Genomic DNA, 18,355 nt, shown 5'->3' on the forward strand with positions numbered 1-18,355 from the left:
TAATGTTGAAAACAGTTAATGTTTTTGTGGGAACTGTGATGCATTTAATTTTTTCATTCTTTAATGAGTAGAAAGTTTAAAAGAGCAGCATTTAATAGAATCTTTTGTAACATTATAAATGTTTTTATTGCCACTTTTTGATCAATTTAAAGCATCATTGCTGAATAAAAGCATTCATTTCTTTAAATAAACTTACTGACCCCAAACCTTTGAATGCTAGTGAACATAATCACATCATTAATTCACATTTATTCCCTGAAATATAAATAGTAACGTAAAATTTCACCACGTTATTTGTAGATGACATAAAAAAAAAAAAAGCATATTTATAAATGAGAGAGAAAAACTCCTGTGCCATATTATATATTATTAATAGTTGCGTTTATTGATTCAAAAGTAGGTTTGTTACAAATAAAGTGGAATCAAAATGAAAAGAAATGAATCCCTGAAATCGTTGCTTTATCAAGAGTTTTTTTAATCTTCATTTAATGTGCCATTTATCAAGAGTTTCACCTGTTATTAATCTTATTAATCTTCAGAATATGCCGTTTAATCTCTAAGAATGTGTCGTTTAGTAAAAGTGAGTATTAGTTTATCTTTGTTAGTTTTCTGGAAAGGCGACTCCTTCTCCAGTCACAGGAAGCCAGATATTGACTTCCTGTTTTGTGGTGTGAGCACTTCCTGCTGCAGGAGCTCAGAAGGGTTTGTTCAGAGCCGATAGAGGAGCGTTTCAATCCGGAGCCATTTATAGCTTCATTCAACTGACCAACATGACCAATGACTGACAAACACTGACAAGAACAACATTACAGTTGACATTAAAGCCAGTTTATCATGTGTCATCATCAGTTCATGTTCTTCTTCTGAAGAAACGCCATGCTTCCTAATTATATCTCCCAAGGGAGTGAACAGCAACGGTCCTAGTACTGAGCCTTGTGGGACTCCATACTGAACTTGTGATCGATAAAAATCTCTTAAAATAAATATTTATTGCCAAATAATCAAAATACATAAAATGATTCTGCTTTTCTAAAAAAACAAAAGTTATTTTAAAATATGAATGATATACACATATATAATATAAAAAATATAATACGAAATTATTATTTCCTGCCAAATAACATGACTTAAAATACATCGTTTTTAAAAACAAAAATATTTTATATAAACAACAACAAAAAAAAAAAAAAAAAAAAAATATATATATATATATATATATATATATATATATATATATATATATATATATATATATATATATATATATATATATATTTAAATAAAATTATAAAACATATATGAAAATTTAAAAATGAAATCAATAAAAATAAAATATGAATAAAATCAAAGTTAAAACATATATAAAATAAAATCTAAAAGTATTACTTCCTGCCACATTTCCTCACTCAAACTCACTTAAAAAAAATCATAAATAAAAAAATCAATGAAATAAAGTAAAATAGAATTGAAACTATTAATAAAATTGTGAAAAAGTGAACAATTCAAGTATACATAAAATACAAAAAATCTTTGTTTCACTCAAAATACATAAAATGAGAAATGAAGTGCTTAGCGAATGTGTTTGCACTGTGTAAATGATTCGTTCTTCTCCTCCAACAGACCGCGAGGACCAATCCATTCTCTGCACGTGAGTCACATGGTCTTGCATGTCTTCTCTGATTATGATTTGTCCATGAAATCTGTGCTTGATGTCTCACTCGTGTCTGTCTGTGTGTTCAGGGGCGAATCTGGAGCCGGAAAGACAGAAAACACCAAGAAGGTCATCCAGTATCTGGCTCACGTGGCCTCGTCTCACAAGACCAAGAAAGACCAGGTGAGTTCCTGACGAGCAAAGCGCTTCAGTTCAGGCAGAGGTCGAGTAAAGTAACGTGTTCTTGCGTTCTCCACCCTGATCTTTCATCGGGGTTCACATCATCCTGTCAGATCAGATCCGGCTGGTTTTGATGATGGCAGGGAGTTTGAAGCGGATCACAAACATCATCCTCCATTAGAGCAGCCGTGGGTCCAGTTTAATCAGTGATGACGTCACTTCCTCATCCTTAAAATAAAAAAATATATATAAAATAAAAGTTGGGCTATATTTATGCATATCGTTTCAATCAGATTTAGAATTATTTTTAACACAATTTTTTTTTCACATTTTATAATATACATTAAATATACATGATTTAAATAATAATACATCTTTTTTATAGATTTTATAATTTAATGCATTTATTTTTGTTTGTTTTAACATACTTTTTTTTGCTAATTGTACTATACATTATAAATGAAAATTTTATTAATTAAATTATTTTTGAAAGCCTGTTAGGCCATATTTCTGCATATAGTTTTTAATCATATTTAAAACCATTTATTTATTTACACATTATTAATATATTGAATAAAAAATAAATTAAAAGATAAATTGTTTAATTATATCATACTTTATTTTTGCAAGCCTTTTGAGATGTATTTCAGCTAGGGCTGGGAATCACTGGGTACTTCACGATACGATACGATACGTGATACATTGTTCACGATACCGTTAATATCACGATATGGCGATACTGCGATAATCGATATATTATCAGTAATAACTCACAATATATCATGTTTTAAGAAATAATTTTTTTTTTTTTTTTTTATTTAGGAAAATGAATCTCCATTTCTTTTTTGGATGAAATACAATAACAAAAACAACTTGTGTCTTATCAGTTGCAACAAAACTGTCACAGACACTATTTTTGTTTTGCTGCAGATGATTTTTTTCACTCGGGAGAAATCGAGTGGAATCGGTGATGCTCGCATGGTCGCGGCTCGTAGCGTGTGAGAGGAATTACAAGCCGAGCCGAGCACGTTACAAGCACCTCCTGACCTCCCGATAATTTTTAAACATGTTTTTTTCACCAGCAGTCCCCTATTGCCAAATCATACGCAACCACGTCGATGGGGCTATACCTCAGTGGCAGCAACCATACAGCGTGCGCATACACTGTCACTGTCACACACACACACTTTTCTCTCTCTCTCTCTCTCTCTCCCATTCGCAACATGACGGTTTAGAGCGAAAGCCCACGTGATTGCTGCCGGCTCGGGATAAAATTCATGCAGGACAGTTGTGCCTTGTACCAGCTGCTTTGACGCGATTATCAGTTAAACTGACCTCACGACCTCCCGAGTGTCCGAACTCGCACCGTGTACGCCCGCCCTAACGGCTTTTAATATCGATACTTGGCAAGAGCGCATCGAGAATCGATCACGGGAGAAAATATCGCGAGATATCGCCATATCGATATTTTGGCGCACCCCTAATTTCAGCATTTCAATCAGATTTAATACCTTATATTAATACCTTATATTTATTAATAACATTCTTATTTTTACATATTGGAATGTACATTAAATATACATAAAATAAAGTTTTAGATTTTGTAACCAGGTTGCAGATTTGAAAAAAGTCTCTCTAGTTTGCAGCCAGTTTAGACTTGTCGTGACTTTATTGACCGTGTTGAAGTATTGAGCTCGACTAGCGCAGGTTTGCCAATACGCTTGTCCTCATTTGTTCCCTGTTCATGGAAAAGGAATCAATCCAGAGTGTTTTGGGAAAAATAAATGATGTGTTCAGTGTGTTTTCCTGGGATTCTGATGTTTCTGATCAGTCATCCTGGAGTGGATCTGGACTGAGCCGGGGTGTGTGTGTGTAAGTTAAAGGTTTGAGTGTTTTTCTCTTTGTACCAACAGAGCATCTCCGTCCTGTCACATGTGAGTCTCATCATCTCTCCATCTCCGTCTCATTCCCATCTCCCATCCCGTATCCCTAATCTCGCTGCTGCTGGGTGAACCAATGAAGCCGAAACACAGACGCACGACCCTGAGAACCAGTCAATCTCATCACAATAGTGTCTGGCAGAGAGAGAACCAGACCATTTTAAGAACTTAGTGGTGAATGCACTTGATTTCAGTGCAAATAACATCTCAGTGTCGTCCGTCTGAATCCCGCGCTGCGTCTGTGTGTGTGTTTCTGCACTCGTGGGATCTGGGTTTGAGAACACTGCTGTGTGTGTGTGTGTGTGTGTGTGTGTGTGTGTGTGAGGATAGGAATCAGCGAATCCCTCCTGCAGCGGGTCTCATGACGTCAGCAATGTTGGGAAACACAAACCTCATGCTGCTGGAATGTTTTTGTGGGTTTAACGAGATTCGCTTTACGAGAGCATGTGAAACGCTTTACAGGGAGATCTCACACACTTACATGAGTTCAACAAGACGATTCTCCTGGTTAGTTTAACTTAAAGACACAGCACTAGTTAAACACATGTTCTAAACTGTGAAGATGCTCTCCTAGGAAGAGGATCCTCTAGTGATGTCACTGTTGTGGGCAGAGATTAGTCCATGTAAATTAGATGGTTAAGTCAGAGCTAATGGATTAGGCTCCGCCCCCTAGGTGGAGGTTCTTCTAGTGATGTCACTGTTGTGGGCGGGGTTTAGTCCATGTAAAGTAATGGTTAAGTCAGAGCTAACGGATTAGGCTCCTCCCACTGGAAGTCTATCCACCTAGAAACGTAGACTTGGCTCTAGTGGACAATTAACACGTGTATAATTAACAGAACACTTTTAATTAATAAATTCATCTATGAACGTTACATTCCTTCTTTTAAAGTCTCTAGAATGTCATTTTGATTTTGGCTGAAGTTATTTTGCTGTTTTTGTTACGACCAACTATGCTATTTTTATTCATATTCTGAATTTGTTTTTATTTAAAAGAAATTTCAGGTTTCACTTTAATTTTGGTTGAAGTTTTAGTAGTTTCGTCACAGCAAAATTTATTATAGTTTTTATTAATATTTTAATACTTTTCCAGGTAAGAGTTGTGTGTTGAAAGTGAATGAGGCGTGTGTGTGTGTGTGTGTGTGAGGCGAGTGTGTGTGTTCAGAGGTGACGGGCCGCTCACTCCGGTGTTGTTTGGGATTGGGGATCAGACCGCGCTTCATCTGTGTGTTTGTTTCAGCTGGTTTGTGTGCGAATAGCTTGCGATGTTGCGCTGAGGAGCTCTTCTTCACAGTGATTGGTTGTTTTGAAGTCACATGTCTGATGATGGGTGTGTTTGAGCGCAGGGCGAGCTGGAGAAGCAGCTGCTGCAGGCCAATCCCATCCTCGAAGCCTTCGGCAACGCCAAGACCGTCAAGAACGACAACTCCTCCCGATTCGTAAGACCCATCAGCACTTACACACAACAGCTGTCGATTCGACAACTCAAACGTACATGACTGTTTACAGGGGTAAATTAATAAACGATTGAAAACTGTTTGATTATGCTAATTATCTGGCAACATTCAGAAACGTGCTTACTATAAACATGTTAGCAATGTGCTAAATCATGCTAGCAATGTGTTAAATCTTACTAGAATAATGTTAGCAACATGTTAAATCATGCTAGCGACGTGTTAGCAATGTGCTTAATCATCATTCTAACAAATATGTTAAATCATGTTAGCAATATGTTAAAACATGCTATCAATATGATAAATCATGGTAGCAACATGTTAAAATGTTATAAATATGCTAAATCAATGTCTTAAATTTTGCTAGCACTGTGTAAAATGTGCGTAACATGTTAAATGCTAGCAATGTGTTAAATCATACTAGAATCATGTTAGCAATGCGCTTAATCATCATTCTAACAAATATGTTAAAACATGCTATCAACGTCTTAAATTGTGCTAGCAGTGTGTCAAATCTTACTAGAATCATGTTAACAACATCTTATGATATGATACAATATGATACAACATGCTAGCAATGTACTTAATCATGTTAGCAACATGTTAAATCTTTCTAGAAACATGCTAATTTAATTTGTTAAAACATTTTAATAACGTGTAAAAAATGCTAACGAGTTATTTAAAACATGTTAGCAGTGTGCTAGAACGTGTTAACATTTTATCCACTTTGAGTAAAATCTTAAACGTCCAGTTTTTCTAAGTTATTTTTAAACTTTTCAGGCTTTGTCAAGCCAACATCAAAGTTTTTCATCAAACTTTACTCATCTACTTGCTGTTTTAGAATGGTAAATTCATAAATAAAAGATTTTTAATGTATATTTTTTAATTGCATTTTTTAATAGGCAAAAAAAAAAAGCATTTGCCTATTAAATATGTTTATTAATTGACATTGTGATGTTTGAATTATTAAACTTAAACCATTCAATATGTGTGAATGATCTTCTGTCTCTTCTGTGTTTCAGGGCAAGTTCATCAGAATCAACTTTGACGTTAACGGCTACATCGTTGGAGCCAACATTGAAACCTGTATCTTTATGTGCTCGTTAATATGATGATGCTTTGAAGAATGAGCTTCTTTACGCTGGAAATGAACTCATGGCGAAAGTAACAATCGCTTATTTGCATGGCAATGTACTAAATCGTGCTAGCAATGAGTTAAATCATACTAGAAGCATGTTAGCAATGCATACGTTAGCTTATTCTAACAAATAAAATAAATCATGTTAGCAACACGTTAAAACATGCTATCAATGGACTAATTCATGCTAGCAACGTGTTAAATCTTGCTAGAAACATGCTAGCAATGTGTTAAACTTGTTAGGAATGTACTAATGTGCTCGTTAATATGATGATGTTTTAAACGTGAAAAAATGAGCTGGAAATTAAGTCATGGCGAAAGTAACGATGGCTTATTTGCATATTTATGAGGTTGATAACATTAGCACGACCTGCTTTTGATGACCTGAAACTAAACATGGCTAAGGATAGTTTCTGTGACTGTATGTAGAGCATGAATAATCAATGAGGCCAGAGCTGAGCCGCTTTCTGATTGGCTCTTAGCATTTAGCATTGTAGCGCTGCATGGAGTCGCACGGCAGCCTGTTAATAGTCTTCATTCGAACATTGGTGTGTCAGTCCTTGACTCTGAGCGTCAGACCTGTTGGAAAAGTCCCGCGCGATCCGTCAAGCCAAGGATGAGCGAGCCTTCCACATGTTCTACTACATGCTGACCGGCGCCGGAGACAAACTGCGCTGTGAGTGTGTGTCTACTTCACGAGGCTCGTCTGATCTCGGCTCTTCCAGCACGAGACTCACTCTCTGTTTCTGTTCCTCTGTCCATCAGCTGAACTGTGTCTCGAGGGCTACAATAAGTACCGGTTCCTGTCCAACGGGAACGTCACGATCCCGGGACAGCAGGACCGAGACATGTACCTGGAGACCATGGAGGCCATGAAGATCATGAGCATCGCGGAGGAGGAGCAGATCGGTGAGTGTGTGTGTATAGAGAGGGAAATCGAATCGAATACATGTTATAAAATGTATATTTCGATTCCTCACTCGTATCTTTGTTCAGATTGTATCTATTTGTTGCCATTGATTATTTTTATTTGTTCTTTTTTAATTACTGAGTGTTTACTAGTCTTTAATAATTGAAATGTATATTAGTTAGGCTAGTTGTTTTTCTATGGCAGCCTTTTTTTAAACCACAGGCCTTGTGTAAGTGTTCTTTAGCCTGTTGATTTTTGTTCATGATATTCAGTTACAATTAAATGGTTTGCAATAAGAATAAATGTGAATGATATCAAAGTTTTTTTTAGTTTTTTTTTTTACCTTATTGGAATCCAAACCAAAATTAGGAATCGATAAGAATCGGAATCGTTAAAATTCAAACAAATCCCAACCCAAGTGTATAGAATCATGTGCCTGCAGTGTGTTTGAGGGAGTGTAATGGTGTGTGTGTGTCGCCCCCTGCAGGTCTGCTGAAGGTCATGTCGTCTGTGCTGCAGCTCGGGAACATGTCCTTCAAGAAGGAGCGCCACTCGGACCAGGCCTCCATGCCTGATGACACAGGTGAGCGTCACACACACCTCCGTCTGGTTTAGCACTACCTTTTCACATGGTCTCTGGAAGGTCAGAAGGGTCACTGGATGGTTAATTAGCCTGACCACCAGTAGTAGAGTTATGCTATTATAGCCTTTAATTATGTTTCGAATTAGTTTTTATTTATAGTTTTCAATATTGCATTTTAGTCTTTAATAATATTTTTATTTTTTATTTTTAGTCTTTGTTAATATTTTGAATGGTTTACTTTTATATTTTATATTATTTATTATAGTATTTATTCATATTTTTAACTAGTTTTCATTTTCTAATTTATGAAATATTAATTCTAAATTATTAAAGAATTTATTGATATTTTGAATTATTATTTTTGTGTATTTTTAGTATTTTATTTCGGGTCTTGATTAATATTTTGAATTAATGTTTATTTTTATATTTTATTATAATATTTAACTATATTTTAAATTAGTTTTTATATTTTAATATGGTGCTTTTTAAAATTTCTATTTTTTTTTCCAATTTTTTTTCATTTTTAGTTAAATTTTTTTATTTTATTATCAGTTTTAGTCATTTTACTACTTAAATGACATTTATTTGCAGTTCGTTGCCAAGGCAACATTTCTATTTTTTTTTTATAAAAAAATAAAATAATAGTTGTAGTTTGTGTTAGTAATAACAGCACTGTCTGGTTGATCATGTTAGTCCAGCACTAGAGATGGTAAACCAGTAATCGAGTGTCATCAGATTGAATAGCTCTAATCGACTCTCTTTGCCTCTCCAGCCGCGCAGAAAGTGTGTCATCTGATGGGCATGAACGTGACTGATTTCACGCGCGCCATCCTATCGCCCCGGATCAAAGTGGGCCGTGATTACGTGCAGAAGGCCCAGACGCAGGAGCAGGCAGAGTTTGCGGTGGAGGCTCTGGCCAAAGCCACGTACGAGAGGATGTTTCGCTGGCTGGTGATGCGCATCAACAAAGCCCTGGATAAGACCAAGCGTCAGGGCGCCTCCTTCATCGGCATCCTGGACATCGCCGGCTTCGAGATCTTCGAAGTATGGATAGATAGTTCATGATGTTTTATTTTAAAGGTGCAGTGTGTAATATTTAGCGGCATCTAGTGGTGAGGTTGCGAATTGCACCCAACAGAAGTTGTGGTGGCCGACAGGAAGTGATGTCGTCGTCTGAGACAGCAGAGAGTAGCCAGTTCAGCAATGAGGTTTCTTTACAAAGATCAATTAAGAAATTAGGTTTATGTAAAACGAAAGTTTTTTTTAAATGCACCTTTAAAGATGACATCTTAAAACCTAAAGAAAAACATATCATTCAGCTTTTCGTATTCATATATATTAACATATACATAAAAAAATGGATAAAAATACACACATTTTGTAAATGGTCACATCATATGTCAGCCTTAGAAAAAAAAACATTCAAACATGGTTTTCTCATAAAGGAATTTAACATTTTCATTCAAATGTATTTAGTTATGATTGTTATGAATGAATTAAACTATTAAATATATTATTAAAATTATAATCATTTATGAAAGTAATTTAAATTATGTATTTATATTGTGGCCTAAGAGTTGCATTACATGTAATTCATTTAGCAGATGCTTTTATCCAAAGTGGCTCACGAATGAGGAATAGAGCAAAGCAATGAATCTTGTCTACAGTGGGATTAACCATCATTCCTGATCCTGTGTGTGTGTGTTCGTCTCCGCAGCTGAACTCGTTCGAGCAGTTCTGCATTAACTACACCAACGAGAAGCTCCAGCAGCTGTTCAACCACACCATGTTCATCCTGGAGCAGGAGGAGTACCAGCGCGAGGGCATCGAGTGGAGCTTCATCGACTTCGGCCTCGACCTGCAGCCCTGCATCGACCTCATCGAGAAGCCCGTGAGTGGCTCTCCACCAATCACACGGCTCCTAGAACAGTCTGACTTCTAATGGAGCGGTTTCCATTTTTAAGATTAGGAAACTTGGGAATCTAGATACCTGTTAGCGTCTCTCCACCAATCACGTGACTCCTAGAACCGTCACATGACTTCTAATGGGGCGGTTTCCATGTTTAAGATTAGGAAACTTGGGAATCTAGCTCCTTGATAATGAGGTGGAATTCGCAATCTCAGGATTGGATGGACCCAATATTTTCTTTCTTTTTCTCTTTTTAAGAAGAGAGAGGACAACAAAATCATCCTCACTGCTTGAAGACTCCATTTTGTATTGTTTAGCAAATTTTTTCGCAACAGATTCATTAATACGCATCGGACTCCGTGTGCAAGGTTTGATGCATTTTTAGCATGACAATTACGAAAAAACGCGAAATAATATTTATTATTATTATTCAGATCCGGATGTTTACAATTGGGATTCGAGAACTTGGATATCCATTATTTTAAAAACACTAAATCCTGAATGATTCTGTTGCTTCTTTCTGTGAGTGTAACCCGTGTTGCGTGTTTTCCAGACGAGTCCTCCAGGAATCCTGGCTCTGCTGGACGAGGAGTGCTGGTTCCCCAAAGCCACGGACAAGAGCTTCGTGGAGAAGGTCCTGCAGGAACAGGGGACACATCCCAAATTCCACAAACCCAAGAAACTGAAGGACGAGGCCGATTTCTGCGTCATCCACTACGCTGGAAAGGTGCTGACGCGCTCCCCGGCTGAACCCACGTGCGGTTTCAGGCGCGATCGGGAACATTAACGGTCTGTGATTGTGTTTCTCAGGTGGATTACAAGGCGGACGAGTGGCTGATGAAGAACATGGACCCGCTGAACGATAACGTGGCCACGCTTCTCAATCAGTCCACAGACAAGTTCGTTTCCGAGCTGTGGAAGGACGGTGAGTCGGGAGATCACGTTCAATGCACTGTTCAATGAGTATTAAAGGATTAGTTCACTTCAGAATTAAATTTTCCTGATAATTTACTCACGTCCACGTCATCCAAGATGTTCCTGTCTTTCTTTCTTCAGTTGAAAAGAAATGAAGGTTTTTGAGGAAAACATTCCAGGATTTTTCTCCATATAGTGACTTCAACGGGTCTGAGGTCCAAATGTCAGTTTCAGTGCACCTTGAAGTCTCCACACGATCCCAGACGAGGAATAAGAGTCTAATCTAGACAAACCATCACTCATTTCATAAAAAAAATAAACTTTTATATATATTTTTTTAACCACAAATGCTTGTCTTGCACTAGCTGTGATGCGGCACACATTACGTAATCACGTTGAAAGGTCATGCGTGTTCCGGTTCAGAAATGTAGAGTAGGGCGAAAAACTCCATCTCGTTCCCTCCTCAAACTTCAAAATCGTCCGACACCGTTGTTTTACCTTCTATTTTATTTATTTTTTGTAAATGGCGTTTGACTTGATCTTTGCAAGTTCGCTTTGTAAACTCTAGGTTGGTACTTCCGCCTACGTCACGCGTGACCTTTCAATGTGATTGCGTAATGCGTGGCAAAACGAGCATTTGTGGTTAAAAAGTATATAAATGTTTATTTTGTTTTAGAAAATGGCCGATGGTTTGTCTTGATAAGACTCTTATTCCTCGACTGGGATCGTGTCGAGACTTTGAAGCTGCACTGAAACTGTCATTTTCAGTGCAAAGCACTCTGAGTGCAGAGAAAAGCGCTATATAAATGTAATGAATTATTATTCTTATTATTAATTTGGACCTTCAACCTGTTGGACCCCATTGAAGTCCATTATATGGAGAAAAATCCTAGAATGTTTTCCTCAAAAACCTTAATTTGTTTTCAACTAAAGAAAGAAAGACATGAACATCTCGGATGACGTGGGGGAGAGTAAATTATCAGGAATTTTTAATTCTGCAGGTTGATGCAGAAATGTTGACGTTAAGCTGAACAATGACTGATGCATTTAGACTCTGGCCTCCTTTTTCATGGCAAAATCGGTGAAACTCACTGGATTTGTTCTCTTCTGCTCGTATCGTCTGGTGTTTGGTCCTCTGTTTTCATCCATCCATCCGTGCGTGCCTTTTTTCTTGTCCTCCTGGACCTCTGTACACTCCGTCTCCATCTGTCCGTCTCTCAGAGGTCCAGAAATGTCAGAGAGCTTATTTCTATCAGCGTTTTCCATTCCTTCATTTAGAACCAGGTGACGTCTCTCTTGATTTTTCTCTCTCCCGTGACGTTCTTTTCCTCCTCCATCCATCCATCAGCTGTCCTGTGTGACTGTGTTTCTCCGAGGTGTTGATGATGTTTTTTTTCTCTGATATTTCTGCTGTCTCTCCTCTCTGTGTAATAGTGTGCTTTGGCGCCCCCGCTGTTGGTCTGTGGTACTGCAGAAATGGGTATAAACTGCATGGGTTTGGTTCTGTTCTCACTCGTGAAACATGACCACAGTATGCAGTTACACACACACACACACACACACACACACACACACGCGCACACACACAGGGTTCAAAAGTTCACTTCTGGCAATGGTGGGTTTATAAAAAATTTGGAAATTCATTTTTTCTCTGTGAAAATAATGATAATTATTCTATTAAATAATAAATATTTAGCAGTTTTTCCACTTTTATATTACTTGTATCAGAATTGTAAACTAGCCAGACCCACAAAAACATGTAATGTCATGTGCAATACAAGTTTTCTGCCTAATATATTTGCTACAAAAAAAAAAAAAATGCAGTTTGTATAAAATTACTTTTCATTTCTCACGTTTTCAATCTAAACAAAAGGTAAAGACTGCCTGATTTGCTCTTGATTTAAAAAAAAAAGCAACAAAATACGAGACTGTCATTCCTGCATGGTCAAATTTAAACCATATACTTCTTATTGAAAAGCAGTGGCAAACTGAAAACATTGGTTTTACTTGCACCTTTTTGTGCTCGTTGAGCCTCATTCATGAAACACAAGGAGAATGAATTGTTCGTAATTGTTCTGAAGTTTGTGTCATTCAGTCCAACTGGTGTTTTCATGAACGAGGTGAGTGTTTATTTTGGACCCATGAACACTCTCACACACACACACACACACACACACACACACACACACACACACACACACACACACACACACACGTACGTACGTGTCACCTGCACTGCATTGAGTTGGATCCGTTTTCCCGTGTGTGTTTCCCCTCCACTCTTCACCAGCATCGTGTGTGTCTGTGGTTTTGTCACCAGTGCTGACGTGTGTTTGACCCACTGAACCGTGGGAAGTTTTCACATCATCATGACCCGACTGCATGCTGGAGATGAAGCGTTGTGCAGCGCAGTGACCCTGTCTCTCTCTCTCCCTCTCTCTCTGTCTCAGTGGACCGTATCGTGGGCCTGGATAAAGTGGCCGGGATGTCGGAGCTGCCGGGAGCGTTTAAGACCCGTAAGGGAATGTTTCGGACGGTCGGTCAGCTCTATAAGGAGCAGCTCTCCAAACTCATGGCCACCCTCAGAAACACCAACCCCAACTTCGTCCGCTGCATCATTCCCAACCACGAGAAAAAGGTACGAAAAGATTGTGAAGAAAGATGATTATTTCAATGGTCCGTACAAGGAGCTTAAAGTGCTTGAATTTAAGTCCTGGAAAACCCTTCAAAACAGACATATTTATGAAAAGGTACTTGAAAAGTGAGTGAATTATTGAAAGACAATACATGTGAAATTAGTGAAATTAATCTTTTCCTGCTAAATGAACGCTGCAGCCAGTCTGATATAGATATAGAGCAATTTATCCATGGCTATGAGCATAATATTCCTTAAATACAAGTATAACTTTCATTTTTTTAGGTCAATCATATATTAATGGAAAAAAAAAGCGGTCACCGTTTCCTTTCAGTGGCTAAAGTTACCACAGTCATTGCATTTGCTGCACTTTATTTGTACCGTTTTTTATTTTTATTTATCTATTTACCTTTTTAATTTGAAGGTCATAAAGATATTGTTTGATTAGTGAGATCTCTGATTGTAGTCCTTAAAAACCAAAAAAGTAGTGCTTGACTGTCTTTAGTTCACTGCAGTTTTAAGGTGAAAATACTCCGCAATGGTGTTGACTGGTGAATTTACACAAAGCATATTAAAAAAACAATAAAATAGCAGGATATCCAATAAAGCTGTTCCCGAGTATGATACAATGACTGACTAAATGTTAACCAGCAGTCCAAAAAGTTGCTAGATTAGTCGGTAGGCGCTTTTGGGTTTGAAAAGTCGCTAAATCAAAGTTGGCAACATCAGCTTGTGGACCAACTAAGTACTCCAAAAAAGTACTATTACGTCAACTACTTGCTTTAGTGTACGCATAACTGAAGTATTTAGGCTTAATGTGTCCTGAATTCATCGCTAGCGTGTGTGTTTTGTGTCTCGGTCCATCTCAGGCGGGTAAGCTGGACCCTCATCTGGTTCTGGATCAGCTGCGGTGTAACGGTGTGCTGGAGGGCATCCGAATCTGCAGACAGGGATTCCCCAACCGCATCGTCTTCCAGGAGTTCAGACAGAGGTATCTGTATATGTAGCATCTGTTACAAACTAAATCTAACTGATCTAGTTCTGACCTGATTGTGTTTTTTCACTGGTGTTAATGGTGGTTTGTGTTTTTTCGCTCAGGTATGAAATCCTCACGCCCAACGCCATTCCCAAGGGCTTCATGGACGGCAAACAGGCTTGTGTGCTGATGGTGAGACCAATTTATTATTTGAAATAAACCGGTTTGAAGGCGTCAGGTGTGACTTTAGCGCAGGGTTTCTGAAACTGGGGTTTGCAAACCCCTGGTGGTTGGTGAGGGAACTGCATGGAGTTAGTGGAAAGTTAGTGGTTAATTAATCAATTAATAAATAGTTTTTAAATATAAGCTCTTCATCCGTGTCTCAGATCAAAGCGCTGGAGCTGGATCCCAACCTGTACCGGATCGGACAGAGCAAGGTGTTTTTCCGTGCTGGAGTCCTGGCTCACCTCGAGGAAGAGCGGGACATGAAGATCACCGACGTCATCATCAACTTCCAGGCCTGGTGCCGTGGATACGTCGCCCGCAAGTGAGTTAGATGAACACTTGTTTTCCACAGTAATTACTCAAAAATGAAAACAGAACAAGTTCACAATCCAATGACAAAATGATTGGCTGATTAGTTATTGCTAGTCGGACGCAGTTGGCATCAGGTGGAGGGACGTTTCTATGTGGTAATCCATAAAACGGCGATATTGAGGGATCGTCACGATTTTCGAATATTCGATTAGTTGATTTAATTCTAGAATATCAAATAGGTTGTGTGATTATGATCTAAAAAAATCCCCATGTTCTTGACCAGAGGGTGACGAAACGCACCAAAGCTGTCACAAAGAACCGGCAAAAGTAATGATTATGAATGTCAAATATAGCAAGGAGACATTTTAATTGTTTATTAATAAACTAGTGTTCTCTGTGTCAATGTCGGTTGACGCTGCTGACTCGAAATTCACTTTAAAGAAAGGCTTTCTACAAAACAAAACTTAATGAAGTGGTCAAAATCATGTCTGACCCACTCCATGTGTCTCCCAATATATTGCGCATCTTATGATTCCATCTTACTCATGCTGTTCACTTTTCATATAATCAACATAGATAACGTTATCTAAACATAAATATGAAACTAAATGCGTTTTCTTTAATGAGTGCAACACTTATATTAGCCTACAGTACAGAGAAATTGAATGTCGGAGCGGAAGGGGTGCGATTTTCAAATAATAATCGAATAATTCCCAGCGATCACTGAATATTATTTTTGCTTGAAATGTCCATCCCTAATATTGATGTCATGTGGTGCTGATCTGTGCGTGTGTGTGTTGCGCAGGGCGTTCGCTAAGAGACAGCAGCAGCTGACGGCCATGAGAGTGATCCAGAGGAACTGCGCTGCTTACCTGAAGCTCAGGAACTGGCAGTGGTGGAGACTCTTCACCAAGGTTAATACACACACACTCACAGGTGTTCAGATGTGCCTGATGTGTGTTCTGTACTGATGCCCTGTGTGTGTTTCAGGTGAAGCCGCTGCTGCAGGTGAGCCGACAGGAAGAGGAGATGCAGGCCAAAGACGACGAGCTGCACAAGGTTCGGGAGAAGCAGCAGTTCGCTGAGCAGCAGCTGCAGGAGCTCGAGGTCAAACAGAAGCAGGTGTGAAGCGCATTAACTGAGCATTCCACAGGGTTACTTTTTTTATTACTTTTTTATGAATTATATATCATGAGTTATATATATATAGTGCTATATTTGACATTAATTATATAGTATATAATAGAGGTGCACAGTTCTGGATAAATTGAGAATCATGATTCTTTTTTATTTGATCATGATTCTCACGATTCTGAATCGACAAACTGAATGAATCAGCAATTTTTTTAACAAATCTCTTGAATTAATGATTCAATGAATTACTCATAAACACGTCAGTTTTTGAACTGAATGAATCAGCATTTGAACAGATCTTGTGAATGAATGATTCAATGACTCACTCATAAATACTTCACTTGTTTCATTACTGAATGAATCAGTGTTTTTGAACAAATGCTTCAATGACTCACTTATAAATACTTCACTTGTTTCATTACATTTCACAATTTTTTAACAATGAATGGTGCAGCTGTAGTATATAGTTAATGAATGTGGTATTCCAGTGGTAATGTGAACGCTGTGCTTGTGTCTCCAGCTGAGTGCGGAGAAGATGGCGCTGCAGGAGCAGCTGCAGGCGGAGATGGATCTGTGTGCCGAGGCCGACGAGATGAGGAACCGCCTGGTGGCCAAGAAGCAGGAGCTGGAGGAGATCCTGCACGACCTGGAGGCTCGCGTGGAGGAAGAGGAGGAGCGAGCCAATCACCTGCAGACGGAGAAGAAGAAGATGCAGCAGAACATCGCGGTAAAGTGTTCATTACTTCAGTGTGCTCAGAGTTTCTGCATTCGACATTTCTGAAATACATAACTTAATACAAATAAATGTGAATTGAATTGAATTAAGGAGCGTTGTACTCTCAGGAACGGGCTCAGGTGTGTGTCTGCGATTGGCTGAGTGATGAACGTGTGTGTTTTGGTCCCGCAGGATCTGGAGCAGCAGCTGGACGAGGAGGAAGCCGCCCGACAGAAGCTGCAGCTGGAGAAGGTCACGATGGAGGCCAAGCTCAAGAAAACCGAGGATGAAGTGATGATCCTGGACGACCAGAACAACAAGCTGTCCAAGGTCTGTCTTCACACACACACACACGCTGGTTTAGATGCTGTGTTCGAACGCTGGTGGTTTTCTTCACGGTTGTGTGTGTGCTGCTCCTGCAGGAGAAGAAGCTTCTGGAGGAGCGAGTCTCTGAGTTCACCACCAACCTGGCCGAGGAGGAGGAGAAGTCCAAGAGCCTGCAGAAGCTGAAGAACAAACACGAGGCCATGATCACAGACCTGGAGGGTGAGTGCAGAACCTCAGATCATAACGCTGTTAGCAAAACACGTGCAGAAACTAAAGTTAGGCTTTATGAGCAGGGCTGTAAAACCAGCATTTAACGTTTATTGTACTTTTATGTTTATTCATTGATCCAATGCGACTTACAAATGAGGAATACAACAAAATATAGCATAATGCATGTAATTCATAATGTATATAGTGTATATATATAGTTTATCATATGTTTGTTTATAGTGTGTATTAGCTACACGTAGATGCTAAGAAGAAATCAGGCACTGGATAACAGTGATGTGATTTGGTGGAGGATTGCCAGGATTGATACAGGATAAGTTGTGCTGAGTTAACTGTGTGTGTGTTAGACCGTCTGCGTCGTGAGGAGAAGCAGCGTCAGGAGCTGGAGAAGAACCGCAGGAAGCTGGAGGGCGACTCCACCGAGCTGACGGATCAGATCGCAGAACTACAGGCCCAGATCGCTGAACTCAGAGCGCAGCTCGCCAAGAAGGAGGAGGAGCTCCAGGCGGCGCTGGCTAGGTGTGTGTGTGTGTGTGTGTGTGAGTGAGGGGCGGGACCTTAATATCTACAATATAATGTCCACTTCACGTTCACTACTGAAGAATCAGGTCCCAAATCTGCGCAATATGTCAGGACTTTGGCGGCTTCACTTTTCACCAATGGAAGAGAGTGAAGCGTCGTCCATATTTTTTTCCAGTCTTATGTTCTGCGTGTGTGTCTGACTGTTACTGTTTCACACCAGGATCGAGGAGGAAGCGGCGCAGAAGAACCTGGCGCAGAAGAAGATCCGCGAGCTGGAGGCTCAGCTGAGTGAACTTCAGGAAGACCTGGAGCTGGAGCGAAACGCTCGAACCAAAGCTGAGAAACACCGGCGGGACCTGGGAGAGGAGCTGGAGGCCCTGAAGACTGAGCTGGAGGACACACTCGACTCCACGGCCGCGCAGCAGGAGCTCAGGTCAGCACACACACACACACACACACACGTGTTCTCACAGAGGTTTCAGCATTTCTCCAGAACCAAGCTTGAACAGTTTTACATGCGAAAGTGAAAAATAAATAAAAATATTATATAACACACACATATATATAAATATATATAAATATATATATAAATTAGATATTCATT

The 18,355-nt window shown here is 39.1% G+C and overlaps 1 protein-coding gene across 2 annotated transcripts in view; it reads left to right on the top strand.

Moving 5' to 3' along the window:
- The window catches only part of myh9b (myosin, heavy chain 9b, non-muscle), a 55,465-nt gene that overhangs the window by 19,547 nt on the left and 17,563 nt on the right, over positions 1–18,355 (top strand). Inside the window, exons 4-26 of one of the 2 annotated variants that reach the window (XM_084098824.1) lie at positions 1,621–1,648; positions 1,741–1,834; positions 3,745–3,765; positions 5,115–5,207; positions 6,245–6,308; positions 6,938–7,036; positions 7,126–7,269; positions 7,758–7,853; positions 8,626–8,897; positions 9,571–9,744; positions 10,316–10,489; positions 10,573–10,687; positions 13,128–13,315; positions 14,182–14,303; positions 14,411–14,480; positions 14,675–14,835; positions 15,631–15,739; positions 15,816–15,947; positions 16,480–16,686; positions 16,867–17,004; positions 17,097–17,220; positions 17,577–17,748; positions 17,972–18,184. In XM_084098824.1, the coding sequence (XP_083954950.1) occupies positions 1,621–1,648; positions 1,741–1,834; positions 3,745–3,765; positions 5,115–5,207; positions 6,245–6,308; positions 6,938–7,036; positions 7,126–7,269; positions 7,758–7,853; positions 8,626–8,897; positions 9,571–9,744; positions 10,316–10,489; positions 10,573–10,687; positions 13,128–13,315; positions 14,182–14,303; positions 14,411–14,480; positions 14,675–14,835; positions 15,631–15,739; positions 15,816–15,947; positions 16,480–16,686; positions 16,867–17,004; positions 17,097–17,220; positions 17,577–17,748; positions 17,972–18,184 (3,010 nt within the window). The remainder of the gene's footprint in view (positions 1–1,620; positions 1,649–1,740; positions 1,835–3,744; positions 3,766–5,114; positions 5,208–6,244; positions 6,309–6,937; positions 7,037–7,125; positions 7,270–7,757; positions 7,854–8,625; positions 8,898–9,570; positions 9,745–10,315; positions 10,490–10,572; positions 10,688–13,127; positions 13,316–14,181; positions 14,304–14,410; positions 14,481–14,674; positions 14,836–15,630; positions 15,740–15,815; positions 15,948–16,479; positions 16,687–16,866; positions 17,005–17,096; positions 17,221–17,576; positions 17,749–17,971; positions 18,185–18,355) is intronic. The other variant, XM_084098825.1, reaches the window with a different exon arrangement.

Source organism: Abramis brama (genome assembly GCF_963993115.1).
Source record: "Abramis brama genome assembly, chromosome: 1".
Classification (NCBI taxonomy): domain Eukaryota; kingdom Metazoa; phylum Chordata; class Actinopteri; order Cypriniformes; family Leuciscidae; genus Abramis; species Abramis brama.